The sequence below is a fragment of the Malus sylvestris genome, chromosome 16 (genome assembly GCF_916048215.2).
Source record: "Malus sylvestris chromosome 16, drMalSylv7.2, whole genome shotgun sequence".
Taxonomy (NCBI): Eukaryota; Viridiplantae; Streptophyta; class Magnoliopsida; order Rosales; family Rosaceae; genus Malus; species Malus sylvestris.
In genome coordinates this window covers 15,250,791-15,271,888 of record NC_062275.1, presented here as the reverse complement: position 1 = coordinate 15,271,888, position 21,098 = coordinate 15,250,791, and the positions used below count along the sequence as shown (strand labels likewise).

At 37.3% G+C, this 21,098-nt stretch overlaps 3 protein-coding genes across 3 annotated transcripts; all 3 read right to left on the bottom strand.

Moving 5' to 3' along the window:
* Window positions 1-3,630: 3,630 nt before the first annotated feature.
* Window positions 3,631-4,918, bottom strand: LOC126609035 (uncharacterized). The gene is made up of 2 exons (XM_050277054.1): window positions 4,499-4,918; window positions 3,631-4,163 (listed from the first exon to the last, which is right to left on the bottom strand). Exons 1-2 carry the CDS (start codon window positions 4,622-4,624, stop codon window positions 3,921-3,923), a joined length of 369 nt encoding a protein of 122 aa, XP_050133011.1. The 5' UTR covers window positions 4,625-4,918; the 3' UTR covers window positions 3,631-3,920.
* Window positions 4,919-8,078: 3,160 nt separating this feature from the next.
* LOC126608648 (NEDD8-activating enzyme E1 catalytic subunit) lies at window positions 8,079-12,402 on the bottom strand. The gene is made up of 9 exons (XM_050276607.1): window positions 12,197-12,402; window positions 11,937-12,100; window positions 11,280-11,482; window positions 10,450-10,682; window positions 10,271-10,333; window positions 10,126-10,182; window positions 9,843-9,964; window positions 9,328-9,445; window positions 8,079-8,734 (listed from the first exon to the last, which is right to left on the bottom strand). The coding sequence occupies exons 1-9, from the start codon at window positions 12,299-12,301 to the stop codon at window positions 8,447-8,449; spliced, it is 1,353 nt and encodes a 450-aa protein (XP_050132564.1). The 5' UTR covers window positions 12,302-12,402; the 3' UTR covers window positions 8,079-8,446.
* Window positions 12,403-14,080: 1,678 nt separating this feature from the next.
* Window positions 14,081-17,318, bottom strand: LOC126606459 (protein trichome birefringence-like 10). Its single transcript, XM_050273852.1, has 4 exons — window positions 16,217-17,318; window positions 15,465-15,854; window positions 15,125-15,283; window positions 14,081-14,873 (listed from the first exon to the last, which is right to left on the bottom strand). Exons 1-4 carry the CDS (start codon window positions 16,654-16,656, stop codon window positions 14,498-14,500), a joined length of 1,365 nt encoding a protein of 454 aa, XP_050129809.1. The 5' UTR covers window positions 16,657-17,318; the 3' UTR covers window positions 14,081-14,497.
* Window positions 17,319-21,098: the final 3,780 nt, after the last annotated feature.

Here is a 21,098-nt window from a genome sequence, read left to right as displayed (position 1 = left end):
CTTGGCCTACCTGAACTGAAATATGGCCAGAATTTGGGTCTGATGTTGTGCAATCAGGCCCAATGATATTAATAAACTCTCCCCCTTCATCAGAAAAAATAAAAAATAAAAAATAAAAAAATCTCCCTCTCCTGCGCATGATTTTGTCGAATGGGTCGCGATACAGACACTACACCAACAATCATAACAATAACAATCTAGCGCCTATAATGACTCTGTAACACATAGGAGAAAATCAGTGGAGCATAATCATATGAGACCTTAATTATGTATTTTTAACTTCAATTTTTAGGTTTTTTTATTAGCGTCCTACATATTATTAAATAGATCCCACACTAAATTTATTATTAAATAACTTACATATCTTAATATAAAATGATTATTTAGGCCCCATAAGGTTAAAAAAATAAAAATAAAATTTTTTAATACATCTCAAGTCACTTCCAATGTATACCAAGATTATTTTTCTACTCCTTTTCTTTAAAAAAAGAGACCAATTATTTATTTATTTTTTAACAAATGATATTATCTACATTAAGATGGTAGATGAGTGAGCTAAGTCTCACAATGAGCTAACACTAATATGGTGTCACTCATAAGTGAAAAAAAATACCACTAGACCGTAATACTAAGCAGCGTTAAAAATAAGACCAATTAAGAAAATGAATCGTTAAATTAAGCATGCTATGTTAATATTGTACAAAACAAAAACCTAGCATACCCTCAATGCTTAGATTCACTATATATTACAAGAAAAATAAATTAGTTTACCTGTATCTAAATTCTTAGCTCGGCCATTGATTGCATCCAGCAGTTGGGTCGGTCCGGAGGTTGAATTTTCAATCTACTCCGTTGAAAGCAAAGGACCGTCGGCCGACCTAAAACAAGCCGTAAATGCGGGCTGTTGACTTGTCCAAATGTATATGGTGTCGGTCTTTATCGGTGGACCACAACCCGCTCCTAGGTCGTAGACCACTGAAAATCTCCCACTTGCATAAAAATTCGATTGCGATTTAACCAAAAGTCAGTTCATTTGTGATCACTGCCTAACCAATTTAATAAATCAAAACCATTTTACATCGTCCAAATAACCACAAGTCAAAAACCAAATGTTGAATAAAAGTTGGCTAAAAGTTGGGCTGTTGAAGACCGAATTTTCTCGTACACTTTTTTACAAGATTATATGCGATGAGTTTGATGTCAGCACTTCTAGATAGTAATGGTAAGCCTCATTAAAGTTTATGCGTCGTTTTAAGATTTAGAGTAGAATATTGCTGTATAAAAAGCATTAACAGAAGGTTTTTATTAGCACCTCACATATTATTGAATTAGTAATGCTAGAGAGAATCTATTTAAACCATATTTTGTAAACTATATGACGTGTTTGTTGATAATTGGATTATTATGCAAGTGTTGATTAATCAAGGTATGTTGAAGCAAGAAACTGCAATCAACTTTCACATTTTATCTAAAAGTTATATGTATCTCTTTCTTGTGACTAACATGAAAAGTAAATACATATATTACCGAAAATAGCTAAGAACTTTCATATTGTTACCTATCATAAGTTGTGACTCGTGATTTTTTATTTTTTTATATAAATTACCACTATTGAGGAGATAAGAGAGAGTTAAAAATTATTACATTAATATAAAGGAGGGATGAGTTTCAAATTCGGAAACGCATATATAAAATCCAACCCCTTATCCACTAGGATTTTTTTTTTCATTTTTCTTTCCCTTTAAAAATGAGACCAGCATATGATTTTGTCACGACAGTCCACCATTCTAAAGACTCAAAAAACTCACAGAATCATTTCATCTTGTGACTTGGTCTTGTGTTTTAAAAGCAAATGTTGAGCTTTGAATTCAATTTTTAAGGTATGGATGGACATAAACTGTAAGTGGGGCACCACAGATTCATTCTCTTTCGTTAAATAATTCACCGATTGTTTTTGAAAGTTTGTGACCTCCACTGGTCAACAGATGGGCAAGTGCTGCTACTAGATCTTTGATCTCAATTCTCACTTCTCTCAACTCCCATCCAACAAAAGAGAAAAAGGACAAAATAAAAGTGAGAGCTAGCTAGATCTCAAAGAAAAAATCAACGCAAATATTCCCTGACAAATAATATTTTTATTTGTTTCAACGTAATTTCTCATTCTCACTATTTTCAAGAAAATTGAAGTTCCACCACAGGTTCACAGTACATTTGACAATAGGATGGTGAAATCAACATGTAGAAAACATGTTTTAATTGGCTAATACCATAAAAGAAATTGATACTTTACTACAAAACGGAAAGTCATTCAACTCCTTATAAGCTCAGGTAATATTTCTCAGTTTCCTGATTTATGATTCACCCTCTCAACTCTCAGTTCACCTCAGCCGACAGCGCATGTATCAAAAGTGAGAGGTCATGTGGCCTGATGGGCTGCCAGTATGGAAGGGACACAAAAGTTGAAAACTATATAAGAAAAAGCAATGAAACGGATTGCCCAAAAGAAAGGGAAAATATATAGTGTTTAAAGAGATAACTCAAACATGACATCGAAAATGAAAGGAATGCCTTCTGAAAGAAATGCATGCATGTAGTTGTACCATCGAAACGTGACATGCTGAGGGAAGATTAATCAAAAAGCATGTTTAAGAAATGAATTGACAGTAGTTGTCGAACTAGTTTTATGTTCCACGTTGAGAATGTGATGCCTCTTGCACCACGTATTCGTCGTTATTCAGCCATGAAAGTCTGGCCAAGAACCATATTAATTTGTTGCTAATTGATTTTCCGTTAGATGCTTAACTTCATAACAAAAGAAAAAGTTTAGTGAATGATGATAGTAGGGTTTGGTGATTAAGCTTCAATCATACTACTCTAACGACTTTATAAATATCAATCACAAAACATCACGCAAAGTTCAGATAAGGAATAGAAGTGGTCAATTATGTCAAGACTAAAGAGAAATTTGAAAGTCGATGCCTGCAATGATGCAGCTCCTTTGCCAACGGGCCTAATAGATTCCAATAATTTAAGCAAGAACATATATTTATAGTCAAATGAATAGCTTTTCCTTTTAGGTTGATTTGCAACCAACCAAATTGCTCATATGTTTGTCACTTCCACCTCATCTGTTTTTACCTTTCGATATTTCCTAGCATAAAAACAAATCCAAGATATTTTCTTCCAATTTGCAGATCCAGCAAGCTACAAAAGCTTTGTTGTCTGAATGTTGCACCTCAATCTTTCTCCCAAAATCTTTGTTTTCTCAATTGGATTTATGCTCACCAACTAGGGTAACTTGTTTGGAGTACTTGTTTTACTACAAATGTAACTCTCATTAGATCTACCATGCACTTATGTTGCCTTCAATCGAAATTTCTTTTTTGGAAAGTCAATATTTTAACAAAACTAATTTCAACGCACCCAAGTATGAAGATGGAGAAAAAGGAATGTAGAAATCATTTTCTTATTCTAAACTACTCTAAATTACCGGAGAAATTTTGAACTTAGTTGGACAAACTACCACCACCAACTGACGTAACTCATATTTCTTGACTTAAATCAAATTAAGCTAATGTCATACAACATTTTGGACAAATAATCAAATTAAAATCAAAATAAAACAATTAATGAATAGAATTTAATGAATTAGAGAAAGCTCATCCTATATCCAACCTAACAATCCCCCATACACGTTCACAATTCAAAGGGTACAATACCCTTTGGTAAGCTCCCCTTGGCAGAGTAAGGAACAAAAGTAAATAGCTTTTCCTTGTCTTCCCATACATATAGACATCATCACCATAACAATAACAATATTAGTATCATAAAATCCTTGCCTTGCCATGTTTGGCAAAGGGACTCATCAGCAGAAATTTATTGCATTGTACAATACTTCTTGATAATTAGGGTTCCATATCTCATCCATTTTTCGGTCTAAAAGCGCAATCGGAAGATGCTTGGGAAACCATCGTTTTGTTGTGATCAGCTTGTGACGATCTGTGGGATTTTGTTTTGTATGAAGCAAACCTTCCCTGCCTGTGCTTTCTTCTTGGACGTATTGATTGGGGGATGAAAACTCCAGTTCCTTTGGTTTCTCTCCTGCAGGATTGCTCATACAGAAGGGCAGGATGTGCAGGTGGGTGGATTGCACAAGAGAAAGCCTGTAAGCACAATTAAAAACATGTTAGGAAATAAGTCCCTTCATCTCCTAGATAGAACAAGTACAAAACGATATAATTATATGCGGATCGAGAACACAAAAGTAAACTTACAAAACAACACACTAAAATCTAACATGGTTTACTGACTTCCACACACTCTTTTTCTCCTTCTACACAACGCTGGATTTATTCATTTCAAATGTCACAAGAGTGTGCAGAGGAAGAAAAGAGTTGCAGAAATCACCTCACATTAATATGAGCTACGTCCACATGTTGCTGGCGTATCCACGAAGAAGAAGATAAACAATTACAATCACTGCAAATGAAGTGTATACCTGAAGAGAAACTGAAGGGCAAGTTGCGATAGGATCCTCCTCATCATCCATGATTAGAAGAGAGATTTGCTTAGTTAAGTCTGCAAAGAACAAGTCGTCTTCTAGTTTTTCCATGGCAACTTCCATATCTGCAGCTTAATTAATCAAGAAGTTGGGTTATTATTTGTGTGTTAAGCAAGCCTGAGTGGTGTCTCCGAACCTGAAACTCTCTTAATAAAATCTAAAGGAAATAAGTAGGGATTTTATATAGGGGAAAAGCAAAGGGCAGAGGGGAAGGGGATGGGTGGGTTTATGTGAAGTCCCACTCTGCATCTCTACACACACATGGTTTTGTGCAGCCATGTGGAGGGGTGGGCAGTTGGCCTATCTGTATTTGAAGTCCCACTGCCCCACAAGAATCATGTTGTATGTCATGATATTATCCAGTGGCCCTAAAAGAGATGAGGAACAGCCGGCAACAATCCACACCCAGATATGTGCCAATCCAAGATAGACTCAAAATCTCTAGCAAAACCTACACACTTGGTATTAAATGACTTTTCTGCCCCTCACGTCCATTTCCCTATAAATGCCTAGTTTTTGGTTCGAGATTCATATATGGTCCACATAAAAACAAACATTGTACATTTGTAGTCTTATTACCATCCACACGTACTGCTTGCTACCTTCGCTCGACTTAGAGGATAAATTTTTCATTGTATGCGGAATATGGGTGGTATATAATGTGTCATTATATAAGTGGAATGAAGTTTTATTTTTTAAGTTGTTAATTTATTAACACAAATATCTCACCACTTGTATAGTGACACGTGGTGTATCATTCCGTGTTCCGAGCACATTGAAAAATCTCTGCAACGTAAGAGCCTTACTGTTATATTAGTAACGCGTTAGTGCCCTTATTTATGATGGGATGTTTTTCAAAATTAAAAGGGTGAGTTTTGTGTATCCATGAAAATCAATCACCAAGGGTGCAAGGTTCACTATGGTTTAGCAATATGTTTTTGTTACTAATCCACTTGTGTTGCTTATATATAGCTTCACTATGCGGAAGAGTTTTACTATGTAAAGAATTAGCGCCCAACCTATGGAAGTATCCTCGGGTAACGAAAGCATCACTTGTTCTTAACTGTGTCTTGACACTAATTAATACAATTCATAATTAAGTTCAAAAACACATAAATGTAGTAATACCCTTGAAAAGTAAACATATTGTCAATCCATATTCAATTAGGTCTCATATGCATATCTTGTATAAGCCATAAAAGGAAGAAAAAAATCAAAACAAGAATGATGTGTTAGTTTTTGGAAATGGAAGGAGTGTGATGTGTATGCATGAAAATCAATCAACCAAGGGTGCAAATAGCACCAACTGGTTCACTAGGGTTAAGCAACATGTGAGCCAGCATGCATGAATAGAGAAATAGACTTGTTCCCAGATAAATTGATCTTTTGTGTGTGCTTGTTTTTTCCCACTTCTTCATTCATCTGCCTCCCTCTGTATCAGTCAGTCAATTGCAAAAGCATTAACGGGTAAGGTGCATTATTATTCTCTTTTTCTTTCTACTTGTTTCATGTGCTACTTTACTCTTCTTTGGAAAGCAAAATGTTGAATTGTATATATGGTGTTGCTTGGTCCACGTCCCTTTTCCACACGGTTTCATGGCTGGCGAAGGTTGAGCATTAGGGTTGCATGGAATATCATGACCCCTAAAATGAAGAGACCTCACTGTAGACGTCATGATATATCTCATTGTATCTACAACACTAATCCCGTGACCAGTATGACCAAATATACTAGTTTTATGACATGAAGTATATCTCTTTATGTCTATACTCTATAGCAATCATCACATGATCTATGACACCTGATAAATGTTGTAGACATAAAATATATATCCAGATGACATATTAGATTTTCTCAACCGAAAAAAGGATAGTTTAATCTTTGTTTCATATGGTACTTAATTATTGATGAATCAAAAAAGGAAGTTTGAATTTTCTTCGTTTTATTGGAATGAAATGTTGGGTTGCATGTGGGAACTAGGAATGAACATTGAAGCTAATTATTGCCTTAATGACTTTTGCAATCACAAGAGAGTACATCATTGAGGAATGAATCTTGAAATTAGTTATGACATTAATAAGCATTGCAGATATGACACGGACACAACTTAGAGACATAGTAGATTTCTCAATAATACGACGGTGTTTAGTCTTTGTAATTTGTTTCACACGGCATTTGATTATTATCTTAGTTAAATGAGGATTACTAATTTGAAATTTCATCATTTTCTGTTCATGGAGTGGAATGTTGGGTTGGATGTGGGATCATCCAAGCTTGAAGCTGGTCATAGACTCATGGGCCTCAAATTAATTAAGGATTTTGAACGGACCAAGATTGTCTGCCATCTCATTTTTCATCCCCTCCTATTTTTCTAGCCATTGATTTCATGTTGAGTTAATTTAGACCTAGTTTGGGAGTGAGGTGCTTAAAAAAAAGCACCCATGAAAAAAAGCTGTGAGGGTTTTAGGTGTTTGGTAAACTGAAAAAAATGGCTTATTTTGGAAGCTGCTGTGAGAATAAGCTGAAATCAAAGGAAAAAGCTGAAGCTGCTATTTGCAGCTTTGGAAAAATGATTTTTTTTTCAAAGCACACGGAGCTACAGTGCTTCTTTAATGAAAAGACCCACTATTTGACTGCTTTTTTTTCTTCCAAAAGCACTTTTACAAAAAAGTTTACCAAACACTCTGCTAATTTATTTCACAGCCGCTTATTTTCACAGCAGCTTTTTTTCAAAGCACAGCAATACCAAACCAGCCCTTAATGCTCTAGATTTTGCCATCTCACACTTTTTCACTCTCCTTCCTTTCTTCCTCTTCGCTTCTGTTGCTGCATTCATAGACCAAGAAACATTTTTTCACTCTCCTTCCTTTCTTCCTCTCAGCCCACAGTTTTTGTTTTGTTTTGGTTTGATTTGTTCTCTCTTTAGAACATTAAATTAACTCAACGTGAAATCAAAGGCTAGAAAAATAGGAGGGGATAGAAAATGGGAGGGCGGACAATCTTGGCCCATTTTGAATCATTTGACTTGGAATGACAGCCTCATCCTAAAGCTCCCATGATCTTATTTCTGTTGTGGATAGCTTGACAGCTGCGCATGCCCAACAAGACTTGGTACTCTTTAAGTTTTCAATGGTAATCAAGTTTTGGATGTTTGGATCTCCTTGGCTGTGAATCATAAGGAATCTTCAAACTTGTCTTCAAGTTAAATAAAATTGCAATGACACCCTCATATTTTAGAAAATTACATTGGTATCCTCTACCATAGCATGTTTTGGCAAAACTTAATCAAGGTCTACCGACTGCACTTTTAATAACTATGTTTGACAGAAAGACTTAAAAGTGAATCTAACTCTTTAAAAGCATTTTACGAAGAAATACCTGGTACGTGATTATTCATGTTATACTTGGATTTTTAATAAAATATTCGACATGTTTTTAATAAAAGCACTTTTAGCAAAGACGTTTGTAAGCAATGTTACGGAAGCAATTTGAAACAAACTAGTTCAATCATTAGAATAACAGGTAAACAGATGGCATCTTGTAGTATTGGACTAAATAAATTACCAGGTAATGGTAAGACATGAATCCATGGGTCATAAGAGCCATAACAGGAATTGATCACATACGGTCAATCTTTTTCACCCAGACACATTCTCATCCAAACAATTGTTGAGGGCAACTTGAAACCGTAAAATCTCATTGCTTTCATGGTGACGGTAAACGATCAATCATCTTTCAAGATACTATTCGAAGAAAAGATTTACAACTTAGAATGGTACTCAAGCTTGCCCCGCCAACTCCGTCTCTTGCTTCCATCGTTTCAGGGAGAGAATCTTCAAAAGCTTTGCAACTCCTGTGGTCTTTGATTAGATCCAGTGAAAAAATCATGACTCTCCTGCTGTATCCATATCTGTGATCCCATCCACTCCTTTGAAAATAACACGCAACTTTCTCAGACACGAAGTTTTTTTGTCATTCTTCGTGGTTGTACCGGTCGCGTGGACAACATCCTTCGGAACTTTACCCATTAGCTCAAAAAGTGGTACGCTTAGGTTTGATCTCGTCATCTCTTCCAGTATAGGTGGAGCCTGCATGTACAGATTCTTCCCTCTGTGTGTGATGCTTGCTTTCAATAATAGCAATTTCGGGTGTTCTTCAAGTAGATCAATGAACTGTTGCCATAAAAGTTGAATTAGGACAGGCGCAGCCGCACAGAATAATAGGACATATCACTGATACTTCAAGATCAGAATCAAATTATCAGAAAAACTAACTTGAGCGTTTCACTTTTGACAAAGGAGAAATGACAAAGATGAGAAGTCTTAACAACTTTCTTAATTGAGAGCTTGAGATTTAGGCATCGTTGGTAGTCACAACAAAACACCTTGGTGCGATACCGACTTTGTTCACTTAGAAACTAGAATCACTTTTCATTTCTTAAGTTAAACGAACCTTTTAAAATATAACACAAAACAAGTAGAGCTGACATCAAAAGCAACACCAAGGAGTATAAATATCACTATGCAGAAGGTTTTAACCATAAGATCAAAAGGATCATAACTAAAAGATAGTATAGCATTTGCCTCCTAAACATACAATAGCTTTCATCAGACAACTATTAGAATCCAGTTATAGGAACACTAACCACAAAGACTAATATGCCGGACTTAGAAACTTAAACATGAATGTCGCCAAAACTAAATTTTCTCCAAAGATACGTTCACAGAAACCAAATTCTAGCCAATCAAAGGATATAGAAAATAACCTTTTGCAAAGTAATTGAGGTGTCCAGTTGAACAAGAACACCCGGTCCGCATACAAGACAGTCTTTGTCCCTGACAAATTCAGTCACTTTTGTGTGGAGACCTTGTGCACCATTATACCTACAACGACTCTGAACACTCAGTACATATTGAAATAAAACCTTTTGTTAACAAGTTTGATTAGATGAAACATGTGCAGCCATTTGCTTTAATTTTGATGATGATGTTCAACAATGACCTAGCATCCAAAGCGAGCTAATTTGCCAATGTAAGAAATATTGGCACTTTTCACAACCTTAGCATTGCAATCTAACTTTTCGAAGATCAAGCATAATGAAATGCAAACTTGGAGTAAAAGCAATTAAGGGGAGAGGGGGGGGGGGGTGGTTTCACTAATCCTAAACTATTTTGCGAGTGGTCATTCACTAATCCTACACATAGATTTGCAACCATACTGGTTAGGACATCTAGGACAAGATGTTTAAGTCGAGTGGTATTGAAGAGAAATAGAGCGCACGTTAAATAATTTGATAGTGTTTTGCTGCATCCAGATGCAATCTTCAATGTCTCTAGTGCACATGCTGCTGATATAATTGCATTTGTGGAAGCAATAGCTGGTATGATGTTCTTCACAACACCCTGCAAACAACATAATCTGCTTATTAGAGAAGGGAGGCAAATCGTAATATCTTTCTTCACCCATATAAATTAACACCCAACCCAAACTATGCAGTTCAGTGGCACAGAATCTTAAAAAGAAAAATCTTAGGAGAAACAGAAATCTTTAAGTACATAAGCACCTGAGTAAGAGAATATGTAACTCCTGGAATACCGAAAAGCTCAGCTCTCTTGGTAGCCTATTGGATATTGAGCAACAAAATCTAAGTTAAAATGAACATCAATATAAACAAAATGTAAATCACTACATAATTGTAATCCACTGACCTCGTCATAGACCCACTTCATGTGCTCTGGATCATCTGGATCAAAAGACTTTCCGCTATGTACCTATTTGTAGAATGCATTTTTAGTTGTCATACCATCGATTTTAACTCATGGAACAGTTATAAAGTGTAATGAAAAGTAAAGGGGAAAGAATAGTGAAATCGTGTGGAATGTGTCACCTCATCCCATTTGATTAAGTGAGCATATTCAATACAGTGAGCAGCAGTTCTAGGGGTTTCTGCAAGGGTGCATAGAGGGAACTTCACTTGAGGGGGGAAAAGCCAGATTGTGCACTCAAAGCATGGAGTGACCCCTGGAACAATGACCCTAGCATGTCCTTGAAAACCTTCAGTCCCTCCATCTACCATAGGCTTGATGGTTTCTTCTTGTGGGGTATCATCAGAATTATACTCTTCCAAAAGAATAACAAATAAAATGTGAAGGGCCACGTTAGCTCAAGTATAGTAAAGAAAAAGCAATTCATTTCAAGAATGATGTACAAAGGGTAGCATGTGATAAGGCAAGGACAAGAGGAATTTTTTTTCAAAAAAAAGTCCCGAAAATGCTGTTATACATAAGAGCTTCAAGGCAAGGTCACCAAAGCAACAAAGGATCTGATATTAGAAACAAAAGTGCAAACCAAAATCCGGACCAATTTTGACACCTTAGAGTTGTAAGACATATCATAAGGAAGGAAGTGGACTCTGTGTGTCAATTTCGACACCTTAAATTTGCAAAACTGGACCAATTTTAGCAAGCATGTTTAATGACCAAAATCTATTATCTGCAGGCTTTTCTGGGACTATTTTATTTAAATCTATTCTTTCTGTTCTCATAAGGAAAATAAACACTGTAATTATCAATAATTAAAGCAACAAGGAAGGTCAATAATCACTATCACACAAACAAGTGCAAATATAATTATAGAAACACCTGAACCTGTATAGAACTTTTAATATGTAATACAGATACAAAATATGAGCAAAATGGATAGGTTGAAGAAACTGACCAAGAAAACTACAAGCAACAGAATTGATGTAGCTCCGAGCCTCAATGGAATCAAGACCGAGGGCGATGATACTGAAATCACTATAAAATTCAAGCTCCTTTTCCTCGATCCGGCAAAAATGTGGAACGATATTTACACCACTAACTCTCTCCATGACACGTTTCGCAGCCACCTCAGCCTTTGGCTTACCTACATCTTCAAGTCTACGACAAAAATATCATGAGGAAAGCACTCTAACAAGAAACTGAAGTGCAACTCTTTTTCTTCTCTTGTTTTTTACATCGATAAGGCAGATAAAAAAAAAAAGAAAGAAAAAAAAGGAAATTACAGTATTCATTAGTATACGACAGAGATTATCAAAATAGACGGTTCTGCAGCAGATAGAAGGCTAATATTGAGAGATTAGACATTTAATAACACACACAAACATCAATGGTTCAGGAATAATTTTACTGTTAAGATTAAAAAGTTGGGTCATTCCGTATACTTCAGCCTAAGATCAGTTAGAGAACTAAAATATTGATAGATTATACAAATCTCCAATACTCTAGCTAATGAAAGACTGTAAAGTGGGCAATAAACAAGTAAAATCAACAAAATTTCCGATTAGCCCATTACAAATTAAAGCAAAAGGCACCAAAAAAAAATTCAAATAACCTGAAGAGGAACTGGCGATTGAGATTGGAAACCTCGATGCGATCCATGTCTATGACTTCGAGCTCCCGGAAACCAGACAAAGCCAAGTCCTTGAGCAGCTCACAGCCCAACCCACCAGCCCCAACCACCAAAACTCTAGCGTACTCTTTGATATCATCTCGTAGCTGCAACAAAATCACTGTAAGAAACCCACAAAATTGTACGATCGATCGAAAAAGGAGAGTGTTAGAGAGAGAAGGAAAAGGAGGAAAAGGGTTTACTCCAGGGCCGGGTTCGAAGGTGGGTCCAACGAGATTGCCGGGGCGGAGGAGGAGCTTGTCGAGGTCCCTCGATCGGCTCTCTTGGGCGGTGGACGCTGGTGCCATTGCTAATTGTAATACCTCTTCCACGGGGAGAGTGTGACTGACTGTAGTAGGCTTGATTTTCACGCTTCCAAACTGAACGATCCTCTCTTCTTTCTATTTTATTTTGCTTTTTGTTTTTGTTTTTATTTTTATTTTCAATCGTGATTTAAGTTTAGAACCCGGGAGATTAGGGAATAGAAGCTTTTTTTTAAAAATTAATCAAAATGAGTATATGATTTAGGATATAGGCGTCGGAGAATTGAAATTAGAACTATCGTGTAAGAAATCAATATGGGGTTACTTAGTCGTTAGAGATGAATTTCAAGTTCGTATTCCACACGGCATGTTTTGAATTCGATTTCTTGGTGCTGGTGAATCACACGATGATGGCTAAAGGAGACTGAAATGCCTCTGTGAGTCTTCTCCTCCCCTAAAAAAGTGAGTTGCTGTGACAGAAGCCGCCAACTGATCTCCTTCTTAATCAAATGAGTTATAATCCTTTTGTTTACATAATTTTTCTGTCATGCGAACAATTACAAAGCATCAATGCTTCTTTTTTCTTTACCTTTTTACGTTCACAAAAACAATTTAATGACTACTTAAGCACCACAAAGTTGCCATATAAACAATTCAATGCATTTTCATTTCATATATTTGGTTGAGAAACCTGGTTAATGAACTACTCAAAGCATCACAAAGTTACTACCGAAACAATATTCCAAACTCTCTTTAAAGCAAGTGTTTCTCTCAAACAAGGGCACCACAAATTTACTACTGAAACATCATTCCTTATGCGATAATTATTTAATTTTAAGTTTTTGTTTCAGAGCTAACTTTTACTCATTAGTCTTTCACGCACTCTTTTTTATTTCTAACAATTGAAGTTAAATAGCTTAAGCACCACAAATTTACTACTGGAACATTATTGTAAACGCTCTTTAATACAAGTGGTTTCTCAATGTATTGCACCCAAGGTATTAAATATCGATGATATCGGAAATATCGGTAGTCCAAAAATACGGAAATTTCGATGGAAATATCGGGATATTATCGATATCGATAAAAATTGAATAAAAACCACAGAAATTGTAAGAAAAACTTGGAAATTTTTATTGAAACTTTGCAGGATGTTTATTTAGTCAATTATCTATTAGTTTATCACAAAAAATTGGAAGGAAATGCATTGCATGATAGATATAACTGATTTAAGTTGATTATATAGCGAGCTGGCAAATATTGTGAGTGTAGAAAATATGTAGTAATTAATGAAAGAAGTTTACACACACTATAATCATTTATATATAATGAATTAGTACAATATTTTACATTTTATACATTGCATGGTAAGATACATGAGTGACTTAACAAGGTCTAAAATACCGATGATATCGGAAATATCGATAGTTCAAAAAAATATCGGTACTCCAAAAACACGGAAATTTCGATAGAAATATCAGGATATTATGGATATTTTATACCATGATTGCCCCTGACCATTTTCAAGCACACCATTAAGAATTGCATGAGGGTATTCCTTATTTTTTATTCATAAAATTTTATGAATGTTTGCCTGCCATGCATGAAGCAAGTTAATATTCAATAACAGTAATGCCAATTAGTAGTACGGTATCATCTTCACTTGTAAGTGAGATATGTTAGGTTCGATTCCCGTTAAAAGTAAATTTGAACCACATTATAATGGTTAGCCCGGTGTGAGATGGCTAGCCCCTACCGAAACACTTGCCTACCATGCATGAAGATAATATCGTTTGTTAAAAAAAAAAAAAATCAGTAAGCTGATGATTCTCAACTGATCAGTTAAAATTGAATTGACATTGTCTACCCATAACAATAATTCAAAACTATTTAATTACATATTTCCCAAAGGATTACCATGCCGGTTAACAAATTTAAAATAAAATAAAATAAAAAAATGTGAAATTTCTTTACACTTTCATAATTTTATCCAAGAGAATGCTGGTCCAAAAGAATTGGGATCTGTCTTCCAAAAGAATGCTGGTCCTGTTCCTCCCACAAATCACAATTGACCTTTCTACTGACATAAAAATCTGAGGGCTGCTATCAACCCGAAACTCAAAATCCTGACAAAATTAATGCTATGTGCCGTTTTCTTTGATCTTTCTCCCTTCCCCCCTCGGAAGCATTACTGTGCCAATAGAAGCGTGTCTTCCATGGCAACACAAACAGGAGGCTTAATCATACCTGTGCTTTATAAGTTGACGAGTTAACTGTGCCGGTCATCTGCTGCTTTAGGAATAGTGCATAGAGTAGCTCGTTCCATGTATCAGGGACTCCAGGCAGACACCAGTGGCTGCAATCTTGGCGATGGAGAGGTGCAGGGCCAACGTTAGGACCTAGATAGTACAAGGATGAATGTCCATCTTTTCTCCGTGCAGTCATTTGAGTTACGTTCAGTATATCAATCTTTGTCGTTTGTGATGTGTTTGAGTCAGCTGATAGCACAACATTGGCTACCCTGAATTGATCCCATGATTGAGAAGGCACCAATGAGGAACCTAACTCGGGCAGTGTCTCCGAGTGGCAGTTTCCCCCAGTCTTCCAATCCCCACCTCTGCGTTATTCAAGAATAATATTTCGATAAGGGTTTTCATATAGTATCTTTTTTTCTTCGGAAACATTTTCATATAGAGTCTTACTTCACCAGAAAAGCGCAAGAAAATGATGCAGATTTTTATTTTGGTCATTGCGAAAATGTACATAAGACATGACCAATTGCCTAAGACATCTAGGATATGCTTAACTGTAGATAGAATATATGTTCGAAAAAATGAAAACAGATTATTTGAAGATAACAATACGAACCTGAAATGCACAGGAGCGTATGTTCGAAAGAAAACCTGAGTCTTGCTTGAATTTACTTGAGTGTCTATCCAGTGCACCACAGTCTCCATGGACTTGTGATATGCATCTTCTACGCTCATTTCCATCTTTACCTGTTCCCGTTCCTGGAAGTAACAACCCCTGAACAAAACATACAGAAATTTTTAATCCTTCTACCCAGAGGAAAATCCAGAAAGAAAGAAAAAACATCATGTTTAAAACTTGAAACATAACTAAAGTTCAAGTTCCGCTGTTGGTTCACGCGAATGCAAATGAGTGAATCTTGTAAAGTAGTGAAATAGGATTGAGAGTTAAGATTTACCCTCTTACAGTCTTCTCGTAATTCCACCAGTGCCCTGTGTTAAAGACCAACACATCGGCATCTCTCCACTTTACAGAATTCCAATCCATTTGATCCACTTTCAGAGTTGTTCTGACATTTTGCAAAGCTCCAGAAGGAGGACGGCTCTGCAGCACCAGAAACGGAGACCTGTAGTACTCCACAGTGCAGTTAAAATCCTTGAATTTGAACACCAAGAACCCTTTGTGCTTAGTGATTGGTTTTCCATTAACTTCGTAGATTGAATCCTCATTAGGGACTGCAGAAGAGAGCATGCACAGGAGTGATTCCCATTGGTTTCTCCCGATTGAATCGCCAACAAAAACTAGCCGCTTGTTACGCAGTTTTTCCAACATCAACTTCGCGTCAAATCTGTTTTCATTATCCACGGGGAAAAAATTATTGAGTAAAATTATTCAAAAATGTCGCCATCAAGCATATGTAAAGTTACACAAGGATTATTGCTCCACACACCAAACACACTAAACTAAAAATGCTGACAAAATACATACAGTCAATTAGCGTTATCGGGTTGTTTGGTTGCTGAGAAAATGCTGAAAAACAGTACAGAAGTTTCCTATGCATAGCTGAGACAGTAATAATTTCTCGCAATAAAAATCAATGTGACTACAAAACAAATGTCATACATCAACTTTGATGATTTCTCTTATTTTCCCTCTCTTTCTCAGCAAGCGGGAACCCCAATCGAAAATTACCAAAAACTGAAAAGGTACCTGGGCAAGTTGCAATGCCTGGGTTGCCATCTCCACTTGGTGTAAAACAAATCAGGACGGCCATTCTCCGAGCACCTAAACCCTTCATCCACAAAACGGCAACCGTTGGATTGATACAGCGGATACGCCTCGTCCCACACCCAATCCCCTTCAAACACGTTACACCCACCACCCTCTTCTCCCAGAAACTCAACCCTCCGGTGCTTGCCCGGCCACTTACTCTGCAGCCACATGAACCGCTCCGATTGGCCCGGGAACCGAAATCCTTTGGTCACAGCTCTTTCATCCAAGTAAATGAAGCACAGAATCACGCAAACACTGGCAAAGAAGAATCCCAGAACGCCTAGGGACGGCTCCAACGGCTTCAAACGCTTGAACTTGTTGAAAGCTTCGAAGAACGGCATGGTTTCCGGGTCGGGCTGGGATGAGTGCTTAGACATTGGAGCTTGAACTCGAATTCTGGGATGTGGGTTTTGCTCTGGTCAAGTTTTTAGAGGAGAGAGAGAGAGAGAGAGAGAGAGAGAGAGAGAGAGAGAACAGAGAGGTGTGGTGTGAAAGCAAAAGGGCATTCATATGGCTAAATGGGATCGGAAAAAATGTCCTGTTTGGGATTTTGCTTCGAAAAGATGGTTGCTTGGTAGGTCAGAAATATATGCTAGTAATGAATGAGTGCAGAGCTTGAAAGAGAGAAAGAAGCGAGATGGGTTGTCAAGGAAGCAAAGAAGCATTCATGGCGGGGGAGAGAGTGAGAATTGATTAGTGATTAGAGAAAATAAATTAAATTTAATACAGTTTGTGGGTAATTATATGTTAGAGATATGATTACAGTTCAGCAGGTAGAGGGACGGAGAAGGAGGAGGATGAGAGAGAGAGAGAGAGAGAGAGAGAGAGAAAGGGTAGAGTTTGGTCCACACTCGTGACCAAGGTCCAACAGAGAACGTTGAGGAGTTGTGGCGTTAGTGGAAAGAGAGAGAGAGAGAGAGAGTGAGAGAGAGAGAGAGAGAGGGTAACGGATAGTATAAAGCGGGTGCCATGTTTTCTCTGCTAGAACGTGAGATGGTGGACTGGGGAAAGGAGAAGAAACGTTAGGGTGGTGTTGTGCACGCGGAGGAGATAGGGCGTGGGTGAGTTGTTCGTATGGTAATCCCGACATCACTTAAAGCGTTTTGATACAATAATTATAATTTTATTTACCAACGTCTTCAAATTTTTCAAAATTAAAAAATAATAAATAATATTATTCCCTATTACGATGTAGTGATATTTCTTTTTATTTAATAAAAAATTTTATGTTTGATTATTATTCATATTATTGCTAACCTATTATAAGGCTTAATTCACCTTATTCTTTAGTGTAGATAATATTTTTTGTTAAAAAAAATTTAAAAAAAATAAAATGCTCCTTAAACAATGATATCTATACAGAGGAAGAGGGTAAAAAAGTGAAACTTGCATAATACAAAAATTCACACAAAAAAAAGTCCATGTGGTAAGACTTTGTTATTTTTTAAAATATATTTAATAAAAAACAATAATATCTAAAATAATTAAAATAATAATTACGTTCATTATTTTTCAAATTATATTTAATAATCCAGTCGTTAACAATTACATTATTTGGTTTATAAAATTTGGTCTATCTCAACTGATACATGCGTATGCATGTAGCAAGAGACTTTGAACTCGAAACTGTACTTAGTTTTGAATTCTAAGCCATGTCTGATCCTCTAAGCTCTAACATTGAAAAAATAATAATAATAAAAAATCTAATAATGAAAAAAGATGTTCATCCCAATTTTGTTGGGATAGTTTTCATAATAACGTGGACAAATGCCAAATACCAAAGGCTGGTTTGGTATTTTTGTACTTTGAAAAAAAACTGCTTCTGCTGTGCTGTGAGAATAAGCAGCTGTACAATAAAGCAGCAGGGTGTTTGGTAAACTTTTTTGTAAAAGTGCTTTTGGAAAAAAAAAAAGTAGTATGATAGTGTTTGGTAAACTTTTATGTAAAACAGCTATGACTGTGTGATATGACCAAAAAGTATAATTCTAGATGTGCTATGACAAGCCACGACGTCGTTCACTGGCAACCTCTTCACCTTCGTCTTTCTTTCCCTCCTCATCTTCTCTTTCTGCACGGTTGTCGAAAATGGGACCCACCTCCTCACCTTCTTCGTCGACTGCGACCCTTCTCTCAAATCCCTCATCTCCTGCCTCGACCTCGCTGGCATCGGCAATACCAACCACCTCTCTCCCAGATCTCCAGCCGAGTCCCCTTTTCCGATCTCTCTTTGTCGTTGACATCGCCCATTTCTTCACCTCACCCGCTTCAGAACCTTAGACGACGATTTCTCCTTCGGTGATGACTACGACTCTCGCTCCCTATTCGGCCCCAATCCTCATTTTCTCCTCCTCATCTCACTCCACCTCCAAATTAGGGTTTAATGGAACTTACGGGACTAGTGTTTATGAAATTGTGCGCTCCAGCCTCACGTTCAAGGCTGAGAAATTCACCATTTCAGATGACAGAGCTAGAGGCAGAGATGGCGACGAAGGAAGCAATGAAGAGGAGGAGAAAGGCGGCGATGAAGAAATGGACAATCGGGACGTCGATTTGCAATTCTTGATGAACGAATTGGAGCTTGGTCACCGGGATGTGGCAACATTGTTCTTCCTCCTGAAAGTGTGAGGAATCAAGAGACACTTTGAAAATAAGCCACTTTTTGAAGTTGCTTTTTGCAGCTTCCACTTTTTAGCTTTTTTCCATTTGAAACTTTGAAAAAAAGCTGGTTTAGGGTGTTTACCAAACACCAAAAACTCTCCCAGCTTTTTTTCATACTAGTTTTTTTTTAAAATCACCTTAACCCCAAACCATACCTTAATCCAAGCAGATGTTACTTTGTGCGATACTTAGCTCAACCTTTAAGACAATAACTGTGAAACCCCACCTCCAAATTTTTATGTAATTTCATAATTTTCCTAAAAGTTTATTGAAATTACAAATGTGTCCCCTATCTCTACCCAATCCGAAACTGCTTTTTAGATTCTCCTCATCCCTCTAACTGCCACATGGCAGCCCTTAACCCACATCCATCTCATTCTTTCTCTTCTCCCCGAACTCTCTCTCAGCTCACTCATTCTCTCTCACTTTCACACTCTCTCTCGGACCCTTTCCTCTCCCCTTCCCGATCAACACCTACGCACACCCAAAGAAACACCTCGGAGACGACACCACCACCCTCACCCTCGCAAGGACCTACCTTCCCTCTCCCTTGTCTCTGTGAAGCCCAGAAACCCAGGAAACCTCCGAAGAACCCCGTGACTCTCGAGCTAAGTTTGGCCACCTCCAACCTTTTTCATGATGGATCTCAGGTACCAATCTCCCCCTCTCACATCTACCTTCGTTTTGGTACCTAGATCGTAAACTAGGGTGGCGTTTTGGCGTCGACCGAAGCACGGGAGGCTCCGGCCTTCTTCCTTGGCGAGAAATGGGTCAACGACCCAAACCCAATGAACCCAAGGCCTTTAAGCCGTGGAGAACTCGGGCATGACCTATTAAACCCAAACCCAAGCCCATTAGAAACCCTTAACCTAATTAACCATAGGCCGGACCTTTGGACTTTAGGCTTTTGGGCCATGCAAGATTGGGCATTCGGTCCAAGGAACCCAAACCCAAAAACCCTTTAAGCCCAAGCCAAACCCGGTCTAACCCATAAGCCCAACTGCGGGTGAGCCTGCATGTGGGCGGCGCGTGGAGTACACTCGCCACCGTCCATAACGGCTCAGGCGAATTTTCTGACGACTTTTTCGGCGACCCACGGCGGCACGTGGCTGCCGGAGCCGCAACTTTGTAGTGGTGCGTGATGGTACCCGAGGTCCCCCTTTATGTTTTTCAAATTCCTGAATCCGTTTTTCGAAATTCAATCGTTTGAGTATAGTTTTGTTAATTGGACCATTTATGTGTTTAGGTGCAATTATTAGCGGTGATTCCGTTCTTTCCATTTCACACAACTCTTCGACGACAGAGTACCTGTGAGTGGACCCCTTCCAAAATGCATGTTTTAATAGTAGAAATGCATACATGAAAAGCATGATTTAATGGTTACGCTTTATAAGTAAATTAGATTTACACTTTATGATTATCATGCTTTACTAAGAATATTTTGGAATACCATACTTTATTGAACTTATGTTCTTTGTAGTATATATGATGGATGACTATAGACTATTTATGAACATGTTATGCACTATCACTATCTTTATCATTGTTGAGTCTGCTTGACTGTGGTTCGAATTGGTGTTATTTATGAACAGGTCCCGGGTTCAATGGTCCGAGCTAGTGAGTTTGCTTGATTGTGGTCACGAGCAGGGTAAAATTTTTTATAGCCTTTCTAGGCTCGGAAGAGAGATCATTGTGGTTTATCACCAGTTGTACCCTTTAAAAAATAAAAATAAAAATTAGCAAAGATAAGATGACTATTGTTTTATGCTAAAAGAAAATCAAATAAAGATGACTACTGTTTGGCTATATTCTTTTCCCACATTGTCATAGACAAGATAAAAAGTACGGCAAAATTCGTATGGCAAATTTTTCCATGGCCACCTCTTCTTGGATTTTACCTCAATCCTCATACGCGATAGTTAAATTACGCATTAATGCAAATTAGAATCCAAAAAGGATTGAAATTACGTAGGAATTATGTATCGAGCCTAATTACGTAAATAAACATTGTCTTTGTATTTATGTGAGTCGAACTCAAACATAATACCTTTTGAAAACAAATAGAGACAACTAACATTATATCAGAGAAACTAATTTGTAATGACTAACTTAATTGAAACTAATTTGATGCATGTGTCACGTGGACTTTCCCATACGTGAT

Excerpts from the sequence above, each read along its gene's own strand:
- LOC126609035 (XM_050277054.1), bottom strand. The coding sequence starts at position 4,624 with ATGGAAGTTGCCATGGAAAAACTAGAAGACGACTTGTTCTTTGCAGAC. Across the intron at positions 4,164-4,498 it reads GCCCTTCAGTTTCTCTTCAG|GCTTTCTCTTGTGCAATCCA; the intron begins GTATACACTTCA and ends TTGTGCTTACAG.
- LOC126608648 (XM_050276607.1), bottom strand. The coding sequence starts at position 12,301 with ATGGCACCAGCGTCCACCGCCCAAGAGAGCCGATCGAGGGACCTCGAC. Across the intron at positions 10,334-10,449 it reads ACTTAATCAAATGGGATGAG|GTACATAGCGGAAAGTCTTT; the intron begins GTGACACATTCC and ends TTCTACAAATAG. Across the intron at positions 10,183-10,270 it reads TGAAGTGGGTCTATGACGAG|GCTACCAAGAGAGCTGAGCT; the intron begins GTCAGTGGATTA and ends AATATCCAATAG.
- LOC126606459 (XM_050273852.1), bottom strand. The coding sequence starts at position 16,656 with ATGTCTAAGCACTCATCCCAGCCCGACCCGGAAACCATGCCGTTCTTC. Across the intron at positions 15,284-15,464 it reads TACGAGAAGACTGTAAGAGG|GGGTTGTTACTTCCAGGAAC; the intron begins GTAAATCTTAAC and ends TGTTTTGTTCAG. Across the intron at positions 14,874-15,124 it reads TACGCTCCTGTGCATTTCAG|AGGTGGGGATTGGAAGACTG; the intron begins GTTCGTATTGTT and ends TGAATAACGCAG.